This window comes from Mustelus asterias, chromosome 6 (genome assembly GCF_964213995.1).
Source record: "Mustelus asterias chromosome 6, sMusAst1.hap1.1, whole genome shotgun sequence".
Classification (NCBI taxonomy): domain Eukaryota; kingdom Metazoa; phylum Chordata; class Chondrichthyes; order Carcharhiniformes; family Triakidae; genus Mustelus; species Mustelus asterias.
The window spans coordinates 8,857,097-8,883,390 of NC_135806.1; the positions used below are offsets into that span (position 1 = coordinate 8,857,097).

Here is a 26,294-nt window from a genome sequence, read left to right on the forward strand (position 1 = left end):
AGTTATAGCTAGGGTGTAGAGAAAGATCTACTTAATGCAAGGTAAGTCCATTCAAAAGTCTGACAGCAGCAGGGAGGAAGCGGTTCTTGAGTCGGTTGGTACGTGACCTCAGACTTTTGTATCTTTTTCCCGACAGAAGAAGGTGGAAGAGAGAATGTCCGGTGTGCGTGGGGTCCTTAATTACGCTGGCTGCTTTGCCGAGGCAGCGGGAAGTGTAGACAGAGTCAATGGATGGGAGGCTGGTTTGCGTGATGGATTGGGCTACATTCACGACCTTTTGTAGTTTCTTGCGGTCTTGGGCAGAGCAAGAGCCCCATACCAAGCTGTGATTCAACTTCAATGATTCAGTGATTCATTTGAAGCAATTTTTTTTAAAAAGCATCTAGGCCTTTTGGCTAAGATGCAAATGAGATCAGGTACTGGAGGGGGTGCAATGCCTGCTCCTATCAGCTTGGATCATGCAGGTCAAGCCCAAGACAGGAAGAAGCTTGCCTATCTTGTCAGCTTGCACCTGTAATGTAAAGTTGAGACTTTGATCGGATATAGCTTAAAAAAAATCTGTAGTTCTGTTTAATTTGAATCACAATTAACCATTGGTGGTTAAATAAATAGTTATTAATTCTAGATATGAACCCTTGAAACAGGTTTGATGCAATCCGTATGTGTGCACTTTGAGTCGTATTAAGTGTGCAGTGACAGCAGCCCAATCTGATATCCCTTTTTCCTTTTTTTTCCTTTCAGGACACTAACTATTGACAAGGAAGAGTCCCAACAAGATGGAAGACTGTCTGCACACGTCTTCAGAAAACCTGTCCAAACTGGTCAGTTGGGCTCACAGTCATGGAACCATATGCAGCCTCATTCCAAATCTGAAGCACTTGTTGACTGAAGGGGCCCATGGAAACCTCACTGCCATGTGGGGTTGCGGTGCTGGCCACGCTTACCACTGGCCACTGGCTGTTACTTGCAGGGCAAGCTCCCAGGACCGGATGTGCTTTCAGGACAGTAGAAGCTTTAATTCCGACAGCCCAAGCATAATCGCAATGTCATCAGAGACGCAGCAAAGCCCGGCAGAGAAATACCTTAATAGATCCTCAAAAGGAAAGGCCGAGTGTCCTAGGAATCGGGATTCTTGTGACTTTTCATACAGTGAACATTCCGAGGTCGACGAGATCGTGGAAGAGTATGATGATGAAGGCGACTTGTTTCACATGGCATGCGAGTCTTCGGTGACTGATGAAGATAGTGACTATGATTCCCGGCTACAAAATAACTCGCTGAAAAGGCGGGAAGCAGGTCCTTCGCTTTTACCGGATTCCCCAAACCACCTTGCTAATGAAAACAGCAATGAGGTTATTGTGAAGAAGATCAAACAGGAGGGTCCTGAAGACTATTACATTGTGACAAACGCAGAAATCACTGTGGACAAAGATAGCCCATCTGGCGCGTTGAGGCCTGGCTCAAAGTCTGGTCCTGCTTCCTATTTGGGGCCCAGCAAGTCGTCAGCCCTCCTTCCAGCTAGCCACGTGCCAGAAAAGACCGACTCGCAGGGTATTTCTGGCATTCCACCAGCCTCCTCTCGAGCGGCGGGCGCAAAGTCCGGACGGAGTTGCACAACTTCACAGAAGAAACCGAACGGCGGCCAAGGGGCCGGGCAGAAATTAGTTCTCCAGATGCCGGTCAGTACGTCAGGAGGCAACCAGCAGATCAATATTCCCCTGTCAGCCCTCCAGCTTCCCGGCCAAGAGGAGCAGAACGCTTCCGAAGATGCAGGGGCGCAGGCGGTAAAGACTGGGGCTTCCAGCGAGGTCTCCTTATCCCCATCCATCAGTGCCGAGCCTGAAGTCAGCTCCAGTCAGCAACAGTCGAGTGTGCCCCAATCTCTGGCCAAAGATGCCAGTGCACAATCATCAGCAACCGGTAAGAAGGTCTAAAACTCAGCTTTTTGTAGCACTGTTTTGAATTTTAGTCCGACAACACACGAGTTCCTGCAACTGAGAGTGCGTTATGAAGGGTAATTTGGGTTGAAGGTTTTTGAACATCTAATTTTCGAGTGCGTTGATTTCAAATTCAAGGAAAATAAATGATGTCGAAGTGGAGGCCAGCTCCTAAAGCCCAGGCAGAACATGCTGATTCCCTGTGATTTACTGGAACAGCAGAGCTGATCAAATTTGTATTCTTGTGAGAGTCGAGGAATCATTTTGAAACGCCCGTCGGGATAGCTACTTGAAGCTAATGATTAACAGATTAAGTGGGAAGGGGTTGGGATGAAAATGGAAGATTTTTGCATATATGAATGTGTACTGTCTCACAAATGGAAGTTTATATAATAAACACAGCAGTGAACTTTTGTCTCCGTTCCCAAATTAGTCAATCACCCTCATAATTCTGTTTGGTAAGGAATTTCCTCAGTTTGTTTAGGTTGAAGGAAAACTCTGCCCATTTAATACATTTAGAATTCTTTACTCCTTGTGAATACTTGTTTTGTATTGCAACAACAGGAGCGATGTTGCCTCCTATTACGCTCTCTGTGAAAGGTGTTGAGTAACAACAGGTTTATCAACTTAAAGCCACTTTGGTCAGGTAATGTAATCTAATGCGATACCATTTTATATTTTGGTAAATCCAAAACAAACACACTAAATGTGCATTGAAAATACAGAAGAGATGGTTTGAGATTGTAGTTAATGTAATTGCTTTATAACTTGTGTGAGATGTGGGGTCTGATTTCATTTGGCTGATGCTTAAGTGATCACAGATGTAGCTGGCAAGCTGTTGCTTTTTTTTTTGAAGGCTGGCCTGGCTTGTGACAGTGTCTTCACTCCGTAGAGGAGGGCTTTTGCACCATACTCCTGTCCTGTTTGATGGCGTGCCAAACATTGGCTTAATCTGTGGGATATTTCAGCCCTGCCTTCAGATCTTTGGGTGGTTGACTACGCGTAGGGATTACTTCAGGGCTAGGGAAGGGGACCCGAGAGGGAACAGTTAGTCAGAAGTGGATGTAATATACCAGGGCTTCCCCCACAAAGTTGCAATATCCTTCCTTTGTTAATACTATCGAACTCCTGCATAGTTTAAAGGCCTTTATCAGGCCACCACTTATCTTGACTGATAGGTGTACCCACTCAGTTCTGGTATAAACTTTCAAGACCTTTTGAATTTTTTTCCAGTGCTGCTATATCAGTGTGATATGGAGGCTAGAACGGTGCATAGCAATTGTAAGTGTGGTCGAAACAAGGATAAGTTTAACACAAGTTTTTAATATATTATCAGGCAGCTGCACTGGCTAAAATATCGTGGCCAGTTTTTGCATGTGTGCAACTAAAAGTGTCATTGCGACAAGATTGTGCGGAAGGATAAGACTGTTGGAACCAAACTCTAGCTGACTGTCAAATCTGATACTTAAGTGATCTTTATGCAAAATACCACCCAAGTATAGAGAAAAGGGGGCAAATATAGAGGTTTTATCAAAATAGCACCTACAAGCTAGGGGAATGATTTGCATGGCAATTTCTAATCTGAATGTTAGGCTTGTGTGTGAAATTTCCCTGGTTACGCAGTATTGAAAAGCTTTAGATTCGGCCTTCCCATGTAGATTATTAAAGAGGACTGCACCTATTTGAGTTAAGACCATTAAATGGTCGGGTGGGGATGTGTAAGATATGGATTTTGTTTATTTGGCAATCTGTTGGGTTTATAATTGGAGCTGCCAGCATTGGGGAGAGGTTAGTGACACTTCAAGCTTACGGGGTTGAACATTCCAAGGATTGGCACTTTGCCCATCTGATTTTAATGTTGGATTAGGGTTGGGGAAAAACTACCCAAAGTTATCAGTCGTCTATGGCGCCTTGTGCGAGCTTCAAACTAATCTTTTCCCCATTTGGTCATGTAACCAGTCTGCTTCTGAAATGCTCATTCATACCATCCTCGGCTCCACACTTGGTTACTTTACTGATCTCACGGTCGACTCCCGTCTTCTGTAAACCTCAGCTCTTCCAGAATTCTGCTAGCCTCATCTTATCCTATCCCATGTCAAATCCTGGTCACCATCACAAAACTGCTTTGGCTCCCAATCCCCCAGTAATTCAACTTCAATATTCTCATCCTTCCCTTTCCTGGTACCATAGAATCATAGATTCCCTACAGTGCAGAAAGAGACCATTTTGCCCATCAAGTCTGCACTGACTCTCTGAAAGAGCAACTTACTCAGGCCCCCTCCCCTCCCCCATCCTATCCCCGTAACCCCACTCCTTTACCATGGGTAATCCACCTAACTCCTAACTACCACGTCTTTGGATGCTTAGGGGCAATTCACCATAGCTAATCCACTTGGCCCTGGACACCTTTGGTAACCTCCTTTATTCCAGCGTCAGTTGCAGAGCTTCACTGTGCAGATGATGCCTGTGTGTGAGCTCCCAATTGGACTCCAGCCCACTGTCTACTCCACCTCTGAAGCAAATGAAAAAATGGACCTTTCGCTAAACGATTGGAAAACTGAAGTTCTCTTTTAACCAGCTCCCACAGCACAACAACAACTCCCCCCGCCGTAGATTAAGATCAACAGTGAGATCCTGGAAAATGGGGAGCATTTCCCGTATCTTGGGAGCGTCCTCTCAATGAAGGCAGACATAGCTAATGGAATTCATCGTTGCCTCCAATATGCCAGCCTTTGGCTAACCGAAAAAAAGAGTATTTTAGGATTGCAAATCTGAGACTAAGTTCATGGCTTAATGGACAGCAGTGATCCCCACACTCGTATCTGCTTTGGAAACATGACCTACAGCGGGCACCTGGAAGCACTGGAGAAGCATCACCAGCACCGTCTTTGCAAGATCTTCGAAATCCAGTGGCAAGAAGGGTGGTAGAACAGTAGCTCCCTCTCTCAAGCCAATTTTCACAGCATCGAGATACTGAGCACTCAAATTCAGCTCCGCTGAGCGGGATATATTGTTTGTACGTCTGACACCAGACTCCCAAAACAACTGCTCTCCTCGGAGCTCAGTTCCAGCAGGACACTCCCAGGACGACCATGCAAATGCTTTCAGGATGTCCTCAAAGTACCCCTGAGGTGGTCGTACATACCCACAGACTCCTGGTGATCCGAGCTTGTGAACGACCAAATTGGAGAAGACTCATTCAGGAAGACACTGAACACGATGAGAGACTTGGTCGGGTGCGTGCAGAGGTGACATTGAGGCATCAAAGGGAGCACACAAATCTTCGAACAACCCCATTACCCAACAACCCTTCAAACACCACCTGCCTCGCATTCGGCAGAGTCTCATTAGACTATCAGTCACCTATCAAACTGGAGTGGAAGCAAGTCATAAAATAAAAGCAAAAGAGGGGGCACAATGGTTAGCACTGCTGCCTCTCAGATCCAGGGACCTTGGTTCAATGACCCAAGCCAGGAACTGTCTGTGTGGAGTTTGCACATTCTCCCTGTGTCTGTGTGGATTTCCTCTGGGTGCTCCGGTTTCCTCCCACAGTCCAAAGGTGTGCGGGTAAGGTTGATTGGCCATGCTAAATTGCCCCTTAGTGTCCTGGGGTGTGCGGGTTAGAGGGATTGGTGGGGTTATGGGGATAGGGCCTGGAGTGGGATTGTTGTCAGTGCAGACTCGATGGGCCGAATGGCCTCCTTCTGCACTGTAGGGATTCTACGTTTCTATACCGCGGATGCTGAAATCTGAAACAAAAACCAGAAATGCTGGAAAATCTCAGCCGGTCTGACAGTATCTGTGGAGAGAGAATAGAGCCAACGTTTCGAGTCTGGTTGACCCTTTGTTTTTGTTGTGTTGGAAGCAAGTCATTCTCAATCCCAAGGGACTGCCTGTGAAGAAGAAAGAGAAATCTCCTTTTATCTCTGCCCCCCTCGCTCCCCAATAACTGACTTAATCTGATACCGGTCTCTTGCCTTTTTTCCAACATAGTCAGATTTCAGATACTACAGTCGATGTTGTGAAATTCCCCTTGTGAAGCATTCTGTCCCTCCACCTTCTTTTCCTTGTAAGATCCTCCTTGAAACCCATTTTAAATGAGACTTTGGTTACCCCTCCTCGTTTTCCTTGCTGCTTCCTGCGACCTCTTTCTCTTAAAGCAGCTGCCTGAATGTTGGTTGTTTTATTTGTTCCTGCGTCATGTTGCTTCATCTTAATATCCAAAATTTAATCCTGCTTAAACTTGCAACTGGTGATGTATTTGCTCAGCTCGAAGCAATTTTTAAACTGTACATGGTTTCGATAAAGATAAAATGGTATTATTGTCAGGAGTATCCTAAACTTTGGACACCCATGCCCAAGGAGTATTTTATTTATTTAACTTGTATGTCAAATGTGACAGCAACAGATTTTGTGTGTGAGCAATCGAATGAATCTCCTGCAGCTTCTAAAAGTCTCAATTTATGGGCTTTTAAACTGGAGTGTTAATCTCAGTTCCAGGCTACTTGGACTTTTCTTTCCTGGTGCCTGATTTTCGAGTTTGCCGTAGTTTGATTTTAAAGCTCGTTCTTACCTTGCGACCCTGAGCCAAGCACCGTATCTCACCAGCTACCATAGTTAAACAGAGCACTGATGTGTAACTGGCTCACGAGCAGAATGGCTCCAGAAGTGAGCATGGCTGCTTGGTTGCCCTTGAACCTCCATCATTTTGCCAATTGTATTAGAGCTTACATCTCTTTGCACCTGGAGATTCCCTCACGGTGGCACAGTGGTTAGCACTGCTGCCTCACACAGCGCCAGGGATCCGGGTTCGATTCCCGGCTCGGGTCGCTGTCTGTGCGGAGTTTGCACGTTCTCCCCGTATCTGCGTGGGTTTCCTCCAGGTTCTCCGGTTTCCTCTCATAGTCCGGAGGACGTGCTGGTTAGGTGCATTGGCCGTGCTAAATTCTCCTTCAGTGTACCTGAACAGGCGCCGGAGTGTGGCGACTAGGGGATTTTCACAGTAACTTCATTGCAGTGTTAATGTAAGCCTACTTGTGACTAATAAATAAACTTTACTTTTCTGGGTGCTGTGCAAGACCTGGAGCCATCAGCTCTCGATTCTTTTTGTGGTGGAGTAGGGTTAGGTTTAGGACGCCGGATCCTCTTTGAAGATAAATGTCCACCTTTTTTTTTAAGCTGTCCCCATCCAGCTGCACTCTGATCTCCCTCCCTCCTACCTGAAGATCCAGAGAATGTTAAGTTGTGACCTCTGTATCGGGTCTTCCAAACCCAATTATTTTGTCACATGAGCATTTTTCCTCCATTGGGGGAAGGTATTCAGTAACATGGAGTTATGTAAATGTGCCAAGAAGACTTTCTGCCAGTCTTGGTAACAATTAATTTCAGATTATTTAAAAGGGGCCACATTGAGGTTGCTGTGTTGTCTCTCTGTAAATGGATGAACAATAAATTAATTGCATCCTTGTTTGGCATTAAAACAGCCTGATCTTTTCACAACCTGTTTCACACCCAGCATATCTGAAGTAATCATTTATCGTTTGAGCATATTTTCAGTGCTTTGGCATTAAAGTTGACATATTTTAAAAGTAATTTTCTTGTTATTAATTTGAATGCTTTCACTGCTCAGGTATATGATCATTAATAGGGGTATTAACTGCCTGTATTATAAAACTGGTTGGCTTTCAATAGTGTGAATAGCACTCATTTTAGTGGAATAAGTAGAACAATGTAAAAGCACTTGGGCAGAAGCACTGAACAAATTAATTACTGGAATGAATGAACAGAAATAATTAGAGGTTGCACAAATGAAAGACTGTGAATTCACTATATGACTCCCCGAAGCCTGTCCACCATCAACAAGGCACAAGTCAGGAGTGTAATTATAATACCCTCCACTTACCTGGGCAAGTATGGATCCAACAAGACTCCAAGCTTGACACAATCCAAGAAAAGGGAGCCAGCTTTGATTGGCACCCATCCACCGCCTTAAACATTCACTCTCTTGGCCAGCGACGCACAACGGCAGCAGCGCGTATAATCTACGACATCCACCACAACTGCACCTTCTCAATCCATGATTCCCATTGAATTGGAACTATATTGCATCAAAATCCCTTCCTAACAGCACTGTGGATGTGCCAACACCACATGGACTGCAGCAGTTCAAGAAGGCAGCTCACCACCACCTTCTCTTCGGCAATAGGCAAATAAGACTCGTGTCTCGAGAAAGGATAAAAATGTACATATCTCTGGTGCAGTGCAGTCAACCCCATTAAAAACAATTGTAAGAAATGCTGTTGTTTCTGTAGAATAGGACTTTATTTTTGTATTCAACCACATGGAATCATGGCAGGATAAACAAAGGACACTGCAATAAACAAGGTTCTCAGGTTTGCCTCCTGTGCTCAGCTACTGAGCAAAACTTTGATTAAATGAGCATTGATGGGCGTATTTTTGGCTTCAGCATCATTCGGAAGGGAAGAATTGTTTAGGGTTTCTTCCCATAGTCTGAATCCAGCAGACCACTGCAAAGCAGGCTGCCTCGAGTGGGGACAGGCTGAGGCTGGAGTATAATTCCTGTCTGATCTTTTCTCTGTTCCCCTGCCTCCTTCCATTTATTGAATAAATACTGAAGGCTCATTCATAGAATCATACCCTAGCTTATGTAACTCCTGAGACGAATGAACGGAGGGATAAATATTCTTGCAGTGTTATATTAATACTGGCCATTTATTGGCACAGTAACATTTTATTTTTTAGTCTATAGTGTTGTCAAAATAGTATTCAAGCCAAAATGCATTAACGTTGTGCTGATGCTTTTCTTGTGTGATGCTCTCAATTCACACCTACAGGTTCCCACTGACATGCAAGGGAGATCAGTCTGGATGCACAATTCCTTATTTCTGAAATAGATTCAATTTGATGAGTAGTGGAAATGTAAGGGGTGGGTATGGAGAATTAGGTTACAATAGTCAGGGCTGTATGGAACAAATGTCTACATTGTCACTGTGCATGATCAGAATGGAGCTTATATAAGTGTGGAGCACCATATTTAGCATTGCACTGACATTATTTTTGTGCTATAATTTATTCTCTGTCTCATTCTATCTTGCACACGCTCTCCTGACTCTCTGTCTCTTTCTCCCTCACTATCTGCCTCTCTTTGTCTCTGTCTCTCTCTCTCTCTCGTGTGTGTGTGTGTGTGTATACATGTGCATGCGTGCGTATAAATGGTCGAGAGCTTCAGGGTTTTAGGTGGCCACATCACCAATAGCCTGGCCTGGTCCCTCCACACGAACACTATAGTTAAGAAAGCCCACCAACGCCTCTACATTCTCAGGAGGCTAAGGAAATTTGGTATGTCAGCTACGACTTTCACCAACGTTTACAGGTACACCATGGAAAGCACCCTTTCTGGTTTTAGCACAGCTTGGTATGGGCTCCTGCTCTGTCCAAAACCTCAACAAACTACAAAGTGTTGTGAACGTAGCCCAGTCCATCACGCAAACCAGCCTCCCATCCATTGACTCCATCTACACTTCCTGCTGCCTTGGAGGCACAGCCAACATAATCAAGGACCCAACACACCCTGGAGATGCTCTCTTCCACCTTCTTCAGTCGGGAAAAAGATACAAAATCTGAGGTCACTTATCAACTGACTCGAGAACGGCTTCTTCCCTGCTGCCATCAGACTTTGGAATGGACCTACGTTAAATTAATTTGATCTTTCTCTGCACCCTACTTATGACTGTAACACTACATTCTGCACCCTCTCCTTTCCTTCTCCATGTACAGTATGCTTCGTCTGTATAGCACTCTACTTTTCTCTGTACACTAATACATGTGACAATAATAAATCAAATCAAAGTCTGTCTCTATCTCCTTCTGTATCTCTCTCCTCTCTCTCTCTCCTTCTCTGTCTCTCTCTCTCTCCTTCTCTGTCTCACTCTCCTGTCTCTATCTCTCTCCTGTCTCTCTCTCTCTCCTGTCTCTGTCTCTCTCTCCTGTCTCTGTCTCTCTCTCTCCTGTCTCTGTCTCTCTCTCTCCTGTCTCTCTCTCTCCTGTCTCTGTCTCTCTCTCCTGTCTCTCTGTCTCTCTCTCCTGTCTCTCTCTCTCTCTCTCTCCTGTCTCTCTCTCTCTCCTGTCTCTGTCTCTGTCTCTCTCTCTCCTGTCTCTGTCTCTCTCTCTCCTGTCTCTGTCTCTCTCTCTCTCTCTCCTGTCTCTGTCTCTCTCTCTCTCTCCTGTCTCTGTCTCTCTCTCTCTCTCCTGTCTCTGTCTCTCTCTCTCTCCTGTCTCTGTCTCTCTCTCTCTCTCTCCTGTCTCTGTCTCTCTCTCTCTCTCTCCTGTCTCTGTCTCTCTCTCCTGTCTGTCTCTCTCTCCTGTCTCTGTCTCTCTCTCCTGTCTCTGTCTCTCTCTCCTGTCTCTGTCTCTCTCTCCTGTCTCTGTCTCTCTCTCCTGTCTCTGTCTCTCTCTCCTGTCTCTGTCTCTCTCTCCTGTCTCTGTCTCTCTCTCCTGTCTCTGTCTCTCTCTCTCTCTCTCTCCTGTCTCTGTCTCTCTCTCTCTCTCTCCTGTCTCTGTCTCTCCTGTCTCTCTCTGTCTCCTGTCTCTCTCTCTCTCCTGTCTCTCTCTCTCCTGTCTCTCTCTCTCCTGTCTCTCTGTCTCCTGTCTCTCTCTGTCTCCTGTCTCTCTGTCTCCTGTCTCTCTGTCTCCTGTCTCTCTCTCTCCTGTCTCTCTCTCTCCTGTCTCTCTGTCTCTCTTTCTCCTGTCTCTCTTTCTCCTGTCTCTCTTTCTCCTGTCTCTCTTTCTCCTGTCTCTCTTTCTCCTGTCTCTCTTTCTCCTGTCTCTCTTTCTCCTGTCTCTCTTTCTCCGTGTCCTGTCTCTGTCTCTTTCTCCCTCTCTGTCTCGAAGGGAGAGAGCTAGACAAATATATACTCACCCAAGACCAATGTGCCACATCTGAACAGTAAATTTTGAAGTTTTGAACATTTTCGGCAAACTCTACTACTTTTCCTAATTATTGAGGGATTCAAAAATACTCTTTATAAAATCCTTGAAGCTCCAAAGTACTCTTTAAGCAAGACTTAGTAACGAGACTTGTATCAAGCTGAAATTATCAACCATCTCCAAAGAGATTTCTCCCCACAGTGTAGTGGAATTAGACTGGGACCTGTTGCGGATTGTCTGCTCCTGTATAGTGTGATGGTACAATGTGCCATTTTTCAGAATTAGGCATTTATTTGCTGTACAAATTTCTTGAAAAACCAAAAACAGTTTTAATCCAGTAATCAAAAAAAAAAGTGGATAATTTTATCAAGAAATCAATCGTGGACTTTTATTTTTAAATGGTTAAAAATTTATGTGCAGATAGATTTTTAAAATACTGTACACAGTTGATGTGCTGTTAAAATGTAAACACGAGTGTAGGTTTGCTGTAATTGGTGATGGCATTATCTCCCTTTGAATCGAAAGGTTAATGTCTCAGTTCAAGATTTAAACACCTTACTAAGGTGATACGCCAGCATGTTATCCTTCAGATAAGATTTTAATTAGTCATCCTATTTGGATGGTCCTTTGGGATCTGTGCTGCCAAGATTGTCCAGATCAAAATTCTTTTGTCAAGCAAACACCGCCTGAAACTGGATTGACAAATAAAGCCATCTTATTAGAACATAGAACATAGAAAGCCACAGCACAAACAGGCCCTTCGGCCCACAAGTTGCGCCGATCACATCCCCACCTCTAGGCCTATCTATAGCCCTCAATCCCATTAAATCCCATGTACTCATCCAGAAGTCTCTTAAAAGACCCCAACGAGTTTGCCTCCACCACCACCGACGTCAGCCGATTCCACTCACCCACCACCCTCTGAGTGAAAAACTTACCCCTGACATCCCCCCTGTACCTACCCCCCAGCACCTTAAACCTGTGTCCTCTCGTAGCAACCATTTCAGCCCTTGGAAATAGCCTCTGAGAGTCCACCCTATCCAGACCCCTCAACATCTTGTAAACCTCTATCAGGTCACCTCTCATCCTTCGTCTCTCCAGGGAGAAGAGACCAAGCTCCCTCAACCTATCCTCATAAGGCATGCCCCCCAATCCAGGCAACATCCTTGTAAATCTCCTCTGCACCCTTTCAATGGCTTCAACATCTTTCCTGTAATGAGGTGACCAGAACTGCGCGCAGTACTCCAAGTGGGGTCTAACCAGGGTCCTATAAAGCTGCAGCATTATCTCCCGACTCCTAAACTCAATCCCTCGATTAATGAAGGCTAGTACGCCATACGCCTTCTTGACCGCATCCTCCACCTGCGAGGCCGATTTAAGAGTCCTATGGACCCGGACCCCAAGGTCCTTCTGATCCTCTACACTGCTAAGAATGGTACCCTTCATTTTATACTGCTGCTCCATCCCATTGGATCTGCCAAAATGGATCACTACACACTTATCCGGGTTGAAGTCCATCTGCCACTTCTCCGCCCAGTCTTGCATTCTATCTATGTCTCGCTGCAACTTCTGACATCCCTCCAAACTATCCACAACACCACCTACCTTGGTGTCGTCAGCAAACTTACCAACCCATCCCTCCACTTCCTCATCCAGGTCATTTATGAAAATGACAAACAGCAAGGGTCCCAGAACAGATCCCTGGGGCACTCCACTGGTCACTGACCTCCATGCAGAGAAAGACCCCTCCACAGCCACTCTCTGCCTTCTGCAGGCAAGCCAGTTCTGGATCCACAAGGCAACAGCCCCTTGGATCCCATGCCCTCTCACTTTCTCAAGAAGTCTTGCATGGGGGACCTTATCGAACGCTTTGCTGAAGTCCATATAGACCACATCCACCGCTCTTCCTTCGTCAATGTGCTTGGTCACATTTTCAAAGAACTCAACCAGGCTCGTAAGGCACGACCTGCCCCTGACAAAGCCGTGCTGACTACTTTTGATCATACTAAACTTCTCTAGATGATCATAAATCCTGTCTCTCAGGATCCTCTCCATCAACTTACCAACCACTGAGGTTAGACTCACCGGTCGGTAATTTCCCGGGCTGTCCCTGTTCCCTTTCTTGAATATAGGGACCACATCCGCAATCCTCCAATCCTCCGGAACCTCTCCCGTCTCCATCGACGATGCAAAGATCATCGCCAAAGGCTCCGCAATCTCTTCCCTCGCCTCCCACAGTAACCTGGGGTACATCCCATCCGGTCCCGGCGACTTACCAACCTTGATGCCATTCAATAGTTCCAACACATCCTCTTTCTTTATGTCCACATGCTCGATCCTTTCTGTCCTCCGCAATCCAGCAGTACAACCACCCAGATCCCTTTCCACCGTGAATACCGAGGTAAAGTATTCATTAAGCACCTCCGCCATTTCTAACGGTTCCGCACAAACTTTTCCCCCTTCACCTTTTAAGGGTCCTATGCCTTCACATCTCATCCTTTTACTCTTGACATATTTGTAGAAAGCCTTGGGATTCTCCTTAATCTTACCCGCCAAGGTCTTCTCATGACCCCTTCTCGCTCTCCTAATTTCCTTCTTAAGCTCCTTCCTACATCGCGTATACTCCTCTAAATCCTTAACACCTCCTAGCTCTCTGAACCTTCTGTACGCCTCTCTTTTCTTATTCACCAGGTTCATCACAACCTTCGTGCACCACGGTTCCCGTACCCTACCAACACCCCCCTGTCTCATCGGAACGTTGTCATGCAGAGCTCCAGACAAACATTCCTTGAAAATCCTCCACTTTCCTTCGGTACTTTTCCCCAAGAATGCCTCCTTCCAATTTACCCGTCTAATTTCCTCCCTGATGACACTGTATTTCCCTTTACTCCAGAGAAACACTTTCCTAGCCTGCCTGACCCTATCTCTTTCCAATGCTATCGTGAAGGAGATAGAATTATGATCGCTATCCCCAAGATGCTCACCCACCGAGAGATCCTCCACCTGTCCAGGTTCATTAGCCAGCACCAGATCAAGAACAGCCTCTCCTCTAGTAGGCTTATCCACATACTGTGTCAGGAAACTCTCCTGGACACACCTAACAAACTCCTCTCCATCCAAACCCCTAGCCCTAGGGATATTCCAATCTATGTTTGGGAAATTAAAATCTCCCATCACGACAACTCTGTTATTCCTACATCTCTCCAGGATCTGTTTCCCCATCTGCTCCTCAACATCTCTGTTACTATTGGGCGGCCTATAGAAAACACCCAGCAAAGTTACCGACCCCTTCCTGTTCCTAACCTCCACCCACAGAGATTCCGTAGTCAGTCCCTCCACGGCGTCCACCTTCTCTACAGCCGTGACACTATCCCTGATCAACAGTGCCACTCCCCCCCCTCTCTTGCCTCCCTCCCTGTCCTTCCTGAAACATCTAAAACCCGGCACCTGAAGCACCCAGTCCTGTCCCTGAGACATCCAAGTCTCCGTAATGGCCACCACATCACAATTCGAAGCAGCAATCCACGCTCCAAGCTCATCCACTTTATTCACTACACTCCTGGCATTAAAATAGACACATCTCAGACCTTCAGCCTGAGCACTTCCCTTCTCCCTCACTCGTCTAACCTCCCTCTTACCCTGTCTACATTCCTTATCTATTTGCGAGCTAACCTCCTCGCTCTCAGTCCCCTCATTTCGATTCCCTCCCCCCAACCTTTCTAGTTTAAAGTCTCACCAGTAGACTTAGCCAACCATCCCGCCAGGATATTGGTCCCCCTGGGATTCAAGTGCCACCCGTCTTTTTTAAACAGGTCACACCTGCCCCTAAAGAGGTCCCAATGATCCAAGTACCCAAATCCTTGTCCCTTGCTCCAGTCCCTCAGCCACGCATTAATTCTCCACCGATTCCTGTTCTCACTCTCCCGCGGCACAGGCAGCAATCCCGAGATTGTTTCCTTTTTATCGCTAGACCTATTCAGTTTTGGGAATGCAGTGATTCTTTATTTGTTATAGCAGATGGGAACACCCAGACCTCACTTCTTCAATGTAAGTTGCATTCACAACATCGAAAATCATCCCAAGGCTCTTTGGGAATGTAATCTGACAAAAATGAATGCTGAGCCAAAGAAAGAGTTATTGAAAGCTGTTCCTAAAAACTTGGCAATAAATGTGGGTTTTATATAGAATTTTACAGCACAGGAACAGGCCAGTTGACCTAATTGATTTATGAGCTGGTGTTAGTACTCTATATAAAGCCTCCTTCCAGTCTTCTTTATCAAATTATCAGCATATCAAAATTTAAAGCAGTCTTAATGGAGAAACAGAGGGAGGAGGTTTATTTATAAAGTTTATTTTATTGGTGTCACAAGTAGGCCTACACTGCAGTGAAGTTACTGTGAAAAAGGTGCTAGTGGGAAAGCATGAGGTCTTTGAGTCTCAAGTGATCATGGAGATTGTGCAGTGGCTATTACACAACCTTGGTGTTCTCCACCAGTTTGACTCCTTTACTGCTATCGGTAGGGGCTGCAGTGTGTGAGCACACGGTGCTCTTACACAACCACTCGCGCATCTTCCTGAGCAAGCTAGCCAAAAGTACTGGTCCCAAATTCCAACTACTCCCCACGAATGACAGGGGTGAATGTTCAAGACATTCCACGGTTATTTCCAGCAATCCCGCTGGCAGCCACCTTGACCCCCCACCCCCCCCAACGCCAGCGGGTGCGACACTAACTTTAAAAGAAATACAGAGACGTCTTACTGTAAAAGTGCCGCTAAGATGTGGTTGGGGTTGCTGGAGTCAGAGGCAAACACAGGAAGCTGTGGGCTGACAGATCAGCTGCTAGGTGTGTTGTTGCATATGTGTTAATGTGCCCAGCCAGATGACTGTTCTATGAAGCAGAAATGAATGTGTTGGCAGCTCCAACTGCTTACGCTCTATTTCCTTCTAAATAATTGGACTGTGAATAATTGAAATTGAACAGCTTGTTAATTTGATGGGGGGAAAAAATAAAGCCTTTCGGTGGATTTATTCTGAACACTTTGGGCTAGTGGAAGAAATGAACAGATTTCTGTTGGTGAAATCTGATCCTTGTGTAACCGTGGATCATATTGTTGTCGCCACACAAAATTAGTGAGGATCAAGGTTCGAAGAGTAAGGGAGATTTCCCCTGGTGTTCTGGGAGATGTTTTTCCCTCAACCAACAGCACTGAAAATAGGCTATCTTCTCACCATCGCTCTGCTGTTTTTGGGAGTTTACTGTGCGCAAACTTTTCCAAGATTGCATCAGCTCATTGGCTGTAAAACCTTTCAGAACATCCCAAGTGCATCAAAGATTTAATCTGATTTGATTTATTATTGTCACATAGAACATAGAACATAGAAAGCCACAGCACAAACAGGCCCTTCGGCCCACAAGTTGCGCCGATCACATCCCCACCTCTAGGCCTATCTATAGCCCTCAATCCCATTAAATCCCATGTACTCATCCAGAAGTCTCTTAAAAGACCCCAACGAGTTTGCCTCCACCACCACCGACGTCAGCCGATTCCACTCACCCACCACCCTCTGAGTGAAAAACTTACCCCTGACATCTCCTCTGTACCTACCCCCCAGCACCTTAAACCTGTGTCCTCTCGTAGCAACCATTTCAGCCCTTGGAAATAGCCTCTGGGAGTCTACCCTATCCAGACCTCTCAACATCTTGTAAACCTCTATCAGGTCACCTCTCATCCTTCGTCTCTCCAGGGAGAAGAGACCAAGCTCCCTCAACCTATCCTCATAAGGCATGCCCCCCAATCCAGGCAACATCCTTGTAAATCTCCTCTGCACCCTTTCAATGGCTTCAACATCTTTCCTGTAATGAGGTGACCAGAACTGCGCGCAGTACTCCAAGTGGGGTCTAACCAGGGTCCTATAAAGCTGCAGCATTATCTCCCGACTCCTAAACTCAATCCCTCGATTAATGAAGGCCAGTACGCCGTACGCCTTCTTGACCGCATCCTCCACTTGCGAGGCCGATTTAAGAGTCCTATGGACCCGGACCCCAAGGTCCTTCTGATCCTCTACACTGCTAAGAATGGTACCCTTCATATTATACTGCTGCTTCATCCCATTGGATCTGCCAAAATGGATCACCACACACTTATCCGGGTTGAAGTCCATCTGCCACTTCTCCGCCCAGTCTTGCATTCTATCTATGTCTCGCTGCAACTTCTGACATCCCTCCAAACTATCCACAACACCACCTACCTTGGTGTCGTCAGCAAACTTACCAACCCATCCCTCCACTTCCTCATCCAGGTCATTTATGAAAATGACAAACAGCAAGGGTCCCAGAACAGATCCCTGGGGCACTCCACTGGTCACTGACCTCCATGCAGAGAAAGACCCCTCCACAGCCACTCTCTGCCTTCTGCAGGCAAGCCAGTTCTGGATCCACAAGGCAACAGCCCCTTGGATCCCATGCCCTCTCACTTTCTCAAGAAGTATACATGTATTAGTATACAGTGAAAGTATTGTTTCTTGTGCACTATACAGACAAAGCATACATTCATAGAGAAGGAAACAGAGTGCAGAATGTAGTGTTACAGTCATAGCTAGGGTGTAGAGAAAGATCAACTTAATGCGAGGTAGGTCCATTCTAAAGTCTGACGGCAGCAAGGAAGAAGCTGTTCTTGAGTCAGTTGGTACGTGACCTCAGACTTTTGTATCTTTTTCCCGATGGAAGAAGGTGGAAGAGAGAATGTCTGGGGTGCATGGGGTCCTTAATTATGCTGGCTGCTTTGCCAAGGCAGCGAGAAGTGTAGACAGAGTCAGTGGATGGGAGGCTGGTTTGCGTGTTGGACTGGGCTTCATTCACGACTCTTTGTAGTTTCTTGCAGTCTTGGGCAGAGCAGGAGCCATACCAAGCTGTGAAGCAACCAAAAAAAATGCTTTCTATGGTGCATCTGCAAAAGTTAGTGAGAGTCGTAGCTGACATGCCAAATTTCCTTAGCCTTCTGAGAAAGTAGAGGCATTGGTGGGCTTTCTTAACTATAGTGTCAGTGTGGAGGGACCAGGACAGGTTGTTGGTGATCTGGACACCTAAAAACTTGAAGATGCTAAAGGGAGGAGGCAATGACCTAGTGGCTAGTCTATTAGTCCAGAAACTCAGCTAATGTTCTGGGGATCTGGGTTCGAATCTTGCCACGGCAGTTGATGGAATTTGATTTCAATTTTAAAAAAAAACTGGAATTAAGAATCTACCGATGGTTGGGAAAAACCCATCTGGTTCACTAATGTCCTTTAGGGAAGGAAATCTACTGTCCTTACCTGGTCTGCCATACATGTAACTCCACAACCACATCGTTGTGGAGTTACATGTAACTCTGAACTACCCTCTGACATGGCCTAGCAAGCCACTCAGTTTAAGCGCCACTAGGGATGGGCAATAAATGCTGGCCAGCCAGCGACACCCACGTCCCACAAATGAATAAAAGAATAAACCCAATCTTGCTCATGGCATGTTGGCCATAGGTCAGCATTTGTACATTATGGTGCAATACTGAACTGGAAGAATATTTTATTTTGTTACGAAATGTGAAAATATTGCTGGAATACCAACGCAATTAACTTTCCTCCAGTTTCTTTTAAGAAATTGTACCACTAATACAACCAAAACAGACACATCCACGATTAAAGTTGTTTGGGCTTCATTTCAAGAAAAGTTTCATCGTTTTTTTTTCACTGTTTCATAACTTTTGTTCCTTTAGCGTTTGTGACCATTTGTCCGATTTGCAAGCCCCACAATTCACAAAACAAAATCACGCTTACCAAAATAGGAGGCCACAAAAATCCATGATTTAATGGGTTTAGAAATCAAAATCTTTTTTGTGAGCTGCTCAAATTCCAGTTGTGTTCTAACTCAGTGCGAGGGAAAACTGTTTTTGCTGGAGCACATGATGCAGGTTAAGTATCCCTTCTGTGATTTGCTTGGATTGGACAAAGTGAAGGAGGGGGCGGGCAGTGGGGGGGGGGGTGCTTCGTTGGATACTTCAGTCCCTGAGAAAATGAACTGCTTTTAATGCCACCAAAAGTGGCTCTTTGTTTAATATTTTCCCTTCTCTGCCCCAGTTTTCGAGTGACACTTTAACTGGGGAAATGCCAGTCTTGTGACTGAGAGTAGACTTAATTTTTACTGCTGTAATCTAATGGCTGTTCTCCTTCAAGCAGAATACTGAGTAACAATCTATGATTGGCAGCATTTCAGCTGCAGTAACACTTGTGGTAATGTGCATGTGTGCAGAACAGGTCTGATCGTGGTCCTTGAGGGCATGTGGATCATCTGCAGCACCCCTGCCCTTTATGGATGCAAACCAGATCCAGAAACACATTAACTTTTTCTCTGCCTTGCCTCAAAAACTAACAAAGCCCATCACACAGGACTTCACATTCATCCTCTTGCTTTCGTAGAAATGTTTTAAAATATTTTTGCTGGAAAACAATCCGATCTTTGAGCATGTGGTTTTATAATTTAGAATGGAGCAAGTTGGATTGTCTTCCACACACAATGTACTTCCATTTCACTCTCTCTCTCTCTCAACCATCCTCCCCCCGCACCTACTACCCAGTACCCCCAGTCACCACCTCACACAAGAAAAAAACTAACACGAGTTGTAATATATATTTTTTAAGAAGAAAAAAGCCCTGGAGGCAAGAAGGCAACAAGCCACAAGGTAAGGGCAAGGCATCACCGAGAGCAACAAGGGTTGGACGTGAGCCGAAAGAAAAGTGGAAGAGCACGAAGAAAAGGGGACATAAGACCATTAGACACGGAGCAGAATGAGGCCACTCGGCCCAGCGAGTCTGCTCCGCCATTCAATCATGGCTGATATTTTTCTCATCCTCCTGCTTTTTCCCCATAACCCCTGATCCCCTTATTAACCAAGAACCTATCTATCTTTGTCTTAAAGACACTCAATGATCTGGCCGCCACAGCCTTCTGCGGCAAAGAGTTCCACAGATTCACCGCTCTCTGGCTGAAGAAATTCCTCCTCATCTCTGTTTTAAAGAATCGTCTCTCTAGCCTGAGGATGTGCCCTCTGGTTCTAGTTTTTCTTACTAGTGGAAACATCCTCTTCACATCCACTCTATCCAGGCCTCACAGTATCCTGTAAGTTTCAATAAGATCCCCCCTCATCCTTCTAAACTCCCAACGAATACAGACCCAGAGTCCTCAACTGTTCCTCATACGACAAGCTCTTAATTCCAGGGATCAGAGATGTCCTCTCTCTGTCCGACCCCAAAAATTTCTCTCTCTCCTTTCTCTCTCCCTCAACATGTGAAATCGGAGTAGGTGTTGTCGATAGGGCATCTCAAACCTTCTTTACCGTTGAATAAAATCAGTGCTGATCCTCACCCTACACTGTTTCCGTTACCTGATACATTGCTTCTCTCCATAGGTGACCCTTAGGCAGCTGGGCAAACTGAGGTACTCGCTGATTGACGGGTGAAAGGAAGAGTAATGAGCACAAAATGCCATTGTTGAGTATTCCTGTAAAAATACACCAGTGTTTTGATTACAGCCGTGTGGACATAATATGGTGATTGTTACAGCAACAACAATGATGAGCAGTACAAATTACATGTACAATTAATCTGGTGTTTTGAAATCTTTTCTCGAGATGTATGTGGAGTACAGACAGGCAGCAAACATCAGTGCAAAAACCTGGAAATTTTAATGTAAGATAGATCTGAATGAAGTCTGACATTAGGGAGAAGCCTGGGGTATCCTGACTTGCGAGCAAATTCTGGCTTTTTTGTTGCCAAATTATTGTATCTAAAGTTTATTTATTAGTGTCACAAGTAGGCATACATCAACAGCGCAGTGAAGTTACTGTGAAAGTCTCCTAGTCGCCACACTCCAGCGCCTGTCCACCACTTTCTGAAAGTGAGCAAGTTCATGCAAAGACAAGGAGCGGGATTTTACGCCTCACTTGTCCCGAAACCATATAATCCCACCCGACGTCAGTGCACCTTTCCATAGTTTGCCTCTTGCCCGCTCCAATTCCTGTGGTGGGCAGGGCGGTAGAATTCGGGCCATGTGATTTAATAAATAAACTAAAACATGATAAGTGTTTTCTGTTTAATTTCTGAGATCCTGGACTCAGAAAACATTTCTAGAGTATAACCCAAGGACCAAATGTTGAAACACTGGGGAGTGGGGGGGAATAGTGGGACACAGGTACTGACGGGTATGAAGAGAGAAGAAACCCATTATAATTGAGCTGCTGAGGATTATTTTTGGAAAATCTAAAGAAGCTTTAAAAGTTTATTTATTAGTGTCACAACTAGGCTTACATTCACACTGCAATTAAGTTACTGTGAAAATCCCCTGGTCACCACACTCCAGCACCTGTTCGGGTACACTGAGGGAGAATTTAACATGGCAAATGGACCTAACCAGCATGGCTTTCGGACTGTGGGAGGATACAGGAGCACCCGGAGGAAACCCACGCAGACACGGGGAGAATGTACAGACTCCACACAGACAGTGACTCAAGCCGGGAATCAAACCCGGGTCCCTGGCGCTGTGAGGCTGCAGAGCTGACCACCGTGCCGTGAGAAGGAACCATGATGCTAGTTCTGCTCTTTGTTGGATCTGAATGGAGACTTTTGTCCTGCAGAGTGAGAATGGGTGGAACTGTATATGTCTTTATAAAAAGTTGAAATTAGCAGACAGTGAAGCAGCTGAACTAGAAACTTGGCCAATTTACGTTGTTCTAAATTTGGATAATGCTGACAGTTTAGCCAGGTTCTTACAGCAGGGATTCATTTCAAGAAGGTATGTGTGTTTGAAAGGAGATTGCCCACCTCCCCAGTAATCCCTCTTATTAGCATAATTAAGGACCCCATGCACCCCGGACATTCTCTCTTCCATCTTCTCTCGTCGGGAAAAGATACAAAAGTCTGAGGTCACGTACCAACCAACTCAAGAACAGCTTCTTCCCTGCTGCCGTCAGACTTTTGAATGGACTTACCTTGCATTAAGTTGATCTTTCTCTACACCCTAGCTGTGACTGTAACACTACATTCTGCACTCTCTCGTTTCCTTCTCTATGAACGGTATGCTTTGTATAGCGTGCAAGAAACAATACTTTTCACTATATTAATACATGCGACAATAATAAATCAAATCAAAATCAAATCAAATCTTGAATCAGGCATTGAAGGAATGGGACAGCCCAACCTCGGATGTGTGGCATCACCAAAATCCCAACAGGCTGTCAGTAAAACATTTGTAATAGCCAGCACCTGGGGAGATCACTTAGCAGCATAGGTGGGTATGACACAGCTACAATGTAGAGAATCCAGGTCCCATCACCATGCAGCATAATGCCAATTGGGCCTTTGCCAAGTGAAGAGGGAATCAACAGGTTGGAAGAACAGGATGCAAGACCGATCTAGTGGACCGAAGCAGAAATTAGTGTAGCACTGTGGGTCATCAGTAACAGCAAAACTAGATACAACCATAATCTATAGCATTATGGCATGGCACATCCCAAACCTGCTTCAGTCTACATTGTAGAAGGGCATGCCAGGAACAGCATCTTGGAATGAGGTATGAGCTGAGTGAATCTATAAATTGTATACCTGTGTAAGCATCTGACTACAAACAGCTAAGTGGCCCCACAATCCAAGAATTAGAGCAAACCCTTGTGACCCTCCCTATTGCATTGAAAATAATGGTAAGTTTCCAGGCAACTAGCCTGGAGAAGGTTCCAGAAATTTATCTGTCACAACTTTAGTGGTACTTAGCACGCAAATATGGGAAAGGGGGTTGATGTATTCACATTTGTACTCAAGCCAAAAGTGCTGAGTGGATGATTCTTCCTGGTCTCTGCCTTCATCAGTGATTGGCCAGTTTGGTTTACTACATGTGACATTGAGAACCAGCACAGTGCCCGAGATTCAACAGATGCTTTGGGCTTTGTGCTGAAGGTCTGTGAAGCAAAGCAGTATATCCAGGGCAGTAGTCTCAACTGACTACATAGAAGATCCCTAATCCATAGAACACTGATAAGATAGTAGTTACTAGGTGACAGCTATCATCATCTTCCCCAGCTATCAATTACATGATAGAAGGAGTAATTAATAGTGACACCAAGTGGCACTGCCTTGCCCATGATCTGTCCACAGTCAATTCCATTCTATCCAAATAATTCAGTTTCGGACCTCACCACAGTCTTGATCAAGAATTAGAGCAAACCCTTGTGACCCTCCCTATTGCATTGAAAATAATGGTAAGTTTCCAGGCAACTAGCAGGAGAAGGTTCCAGAAATTTATCTGTCACAACTTTAGTGGTACTTAGCACGCAAATATGGGAAAGGGGGTTGATGTATTCACATTTGACACACGGGCTTAATACTAGGGAAGAGTTAAGAGTAGCTTCCCATCATCACTTGACTGATTATGCTACCAAGGAGCTCAATAGGACTCAAAGGAAAATGCCTCCAATGGCTGCCGGTCTTTCTGGCATAAAGAAAGAAGGCTGTATTCACCAGACAGTTATCAAAGCCCAGGATATCAGTGTAGGCGTTCCTTAGGTAAGCATCCTTGACCTAACCATTTTTAACTTCTTCAGAAATGACCTTCCCTCTTTCCCTCCCTTCACAAGTAGAGTAGATGACTCCAGTGTTCAGCTGCATTCACAACTCCTCTGTTTGTGAAACTGTCCATGCCAGCCTATCACAGGATCCGGACAATATCCAGGAGTGGCTGACAAATACCCAGGCAATGAACATCCTGAACAAGGGGAGGTGCAATCATCTTTCCTTGACTATCAACAGTGATGCCATTGCAAAGATCCCTCACAATCAACATTCTGGGAGTCCGCGTTGACAGAAGTTGATCTGGACAAGTCATATCAACATTTTCTCTCCGGGCTCCAATCAACAGTGTGATGTGATACTTATTACTCACCTCAATGTCTGCAGTCCAAACTCTGCTCAAGTATCTCACACCATGGCAAAGCTGTGCACAAGCCATCGAAAATAAGTGTGTGCCTCATGATTATTGCAGTATGGACTGCAGCAACTCACCAAGGTTACTTTGAGAGTACCACCTCCAAGTTGCAGATTAGGCAGACTTGGACATGAGCCATTTCCTCTTTGTCAACATAGAATCATAGAAACCCTACAGTGCAGAAGGAGGCCATTCGGCCCATCGAGTCTGCACCGACCACAATCCCACCCAGGCCCTACCCCCACATATTTACCCACTAATCCCTCTAACCTACGCATCTCAGGACTCTAAGGGGCAATTTTTAACCTGGCCAATCAACCTAACCCGCACATCTTTGGACTGTGGGAGGAAACTGGAGCACCCGGAGGAAACCCACGCAGACACGAGGAGAATGTGCAAACTCCACACAGACAGTGACCCGAGCCGGGAATCGAACCCGGGACCCTGGAGCTGTGAAGCAGCAGTGCTAACCACTGTGCTACCGTGCCACCCATCCAGGTATTTCCCACCGAATAGCATTGTGGGAGCACTGTCAACACTGCAGCAGTCCAAGGTGATTCAGCAATGCCATTTCATGATTGTTAAGCATGGAATAAATGCAACCTTACCAGCAGCTTCCACCCCCTGAGAATTCAAATAAATATTCTGCACTTATTTTGTAACATTAAATTCATTCATTGTTAATTCCAGTAATAGCATAGGGTGAAGGAATAAGTCTGAAGCTTGTCTTTTACCTTCAGCAAGTTTATTCTCAGAACAGAGCAATCATCTGCTTCCCCACATCCAACTGATCCTGCTGTATCCTTTTATAGAATCATAGAATTTCTACAGTGCAGAAGGAGGCCATTCGGCTCATCGAGTCTGCACTGACAACAATCCCATCCAGGCCCAATCCCCGAAACCCCACATATTTACCCTGCTCATCCCCCTGACACTAAGGGGCAATTTAGCATAGCCAATCGACCCAACCTGCACATCTTTTGGACAGTGGGAGGTAACTGGAGTACCTGGAGGAAACCCACGCAGACACAGGGAGAATATGTGAGGTGATTCATTTTGATAGGACTAATTTAAATGTGGATTACAGGGTCAAAGGTAGGGTTCTGAAGACTGTGGAGGAAGACTGTGGAGGAACAGAGAGATCTTGGGGTCCATATCCACAGATCTCTAAAGGTTGCCACTCAAGTGGATAGAGCTGTGAAGAAGGCATATAGTGTGTTAGCTTTTATTAACAGGGGGTTGGAGTTTAAGAGCCGTGGGGTTATGCTGCAACTGTACAGGACCTTGGTGAGACCGCATTTGGAATATTGCGTGCAGTTCTGGTCACCTCACTATAAGAAGGATGTGGAAGCGCTGGAAAGAGTGCAGAGGAGATTTACCAGGATGCTGCCTGGTTTGGAGTGTCGGTCTTATGAGGAAAGGTTGAGGGAGCTGGGGCTGTTCTCTCTGGAGCGGAGGAGATTGAGGGGAGACTTAATAGAGGTTTATAAAATGATGAAGGGGATAGATCAAGTGAACGTTCAAAGACTATTTGCTCGGGTGGATGGAGCTATTACGAGGGGGCATAACTATAGGGTTCATGGTGGGAGATATAGGAAGGATATCAGAGGTAGGTTCTTCACGCAGAGAGTGGTTGGGGTGTGGAATGGACTGCCTGCAGTGATAGTGGAGTCAGACACTTTAGGAACATTTAAGCGGTTATTGGATAGGCACATGGAGCACACCAGGATGGTAGGGAGTGGGATAGCTTGATCTTGGTTTCAGATGAAGGTCGGCACAACATCGTGGGCCGAAGGGCCTGTTCTGTGCTGTACTGTTCTATGTTCTATGCAAACTCCACAAAGACAGTGACCCAAGACGGGAATCGGCTAATGATAGTCATCTGTCTTTAACAATGCAATTGGCTTCACAATACAATTGCCAAAGGATGCAATTGACAATCATCTGTTAGACTATTGTTGGAGCTTCAACATAAGATACCAGTAGTTTATTGGAATTGTTTGGAGACCCTAAATTATGATTTTGGCAGCACACTTGCCAGATGTTATTAGCCCTTTTTAAGAAAGATTGTCTGTATTGCACACCTGGGAAGCCATTTGAAATGAGTTCTTCGTAGAATCATAGAAACCCTACAGTGCAGAAGGAGGCCATTCGGCCCATCGAGTCTGTACCGACCACAATTCCATCCAGGCCCTACCCCCATATCCCTACATATTTACCCGCTAATCCCTCTAATTTACGGATCTCAGGACTCTAAGGGGCAATTTTTAGTATAGCCAATCAACCTAACCCGCACATCTTTGGACTTTGGGAGGAAACCGGAGCACCCGGAGGAAACCCAAGCAGACTGTGCAAACTCCACACAGAGAGTGACCCAAGCCGGGAATCGAACCCAGGTCCCTGGAGC

General features: G+C 45.5%; 1 protein-coding gene across 3 annotated transcripts in view; it reads left to right on the forward strand.

Moving 5' to 3' along the window:
• kiaa1958 (KIAA1958 ortholog) overlaps nucleotides 1-26,294 on the forward strand; it is a 112,896-nt gene that overhangs the window by 24,997 nt on the left and 61,605 nt on the right. For all 3 annotated transcript variants that reach the window (XM_078214064.1, XM_078214063.1, XM_078214062.1), the window contains one exon: nucleotides 742-1,920. In XM_078214064.1, coding sequence (XP_078070190.1) covers nucleotides 777-1,920 — 1,144 coding nt within the window. In that variant the 5' untranslated portion in view covers nucleotides 742-776. The remainder of the gene's footprint in view (nucleotides 1-741; nucleotides 1,921-26,294) is intronic.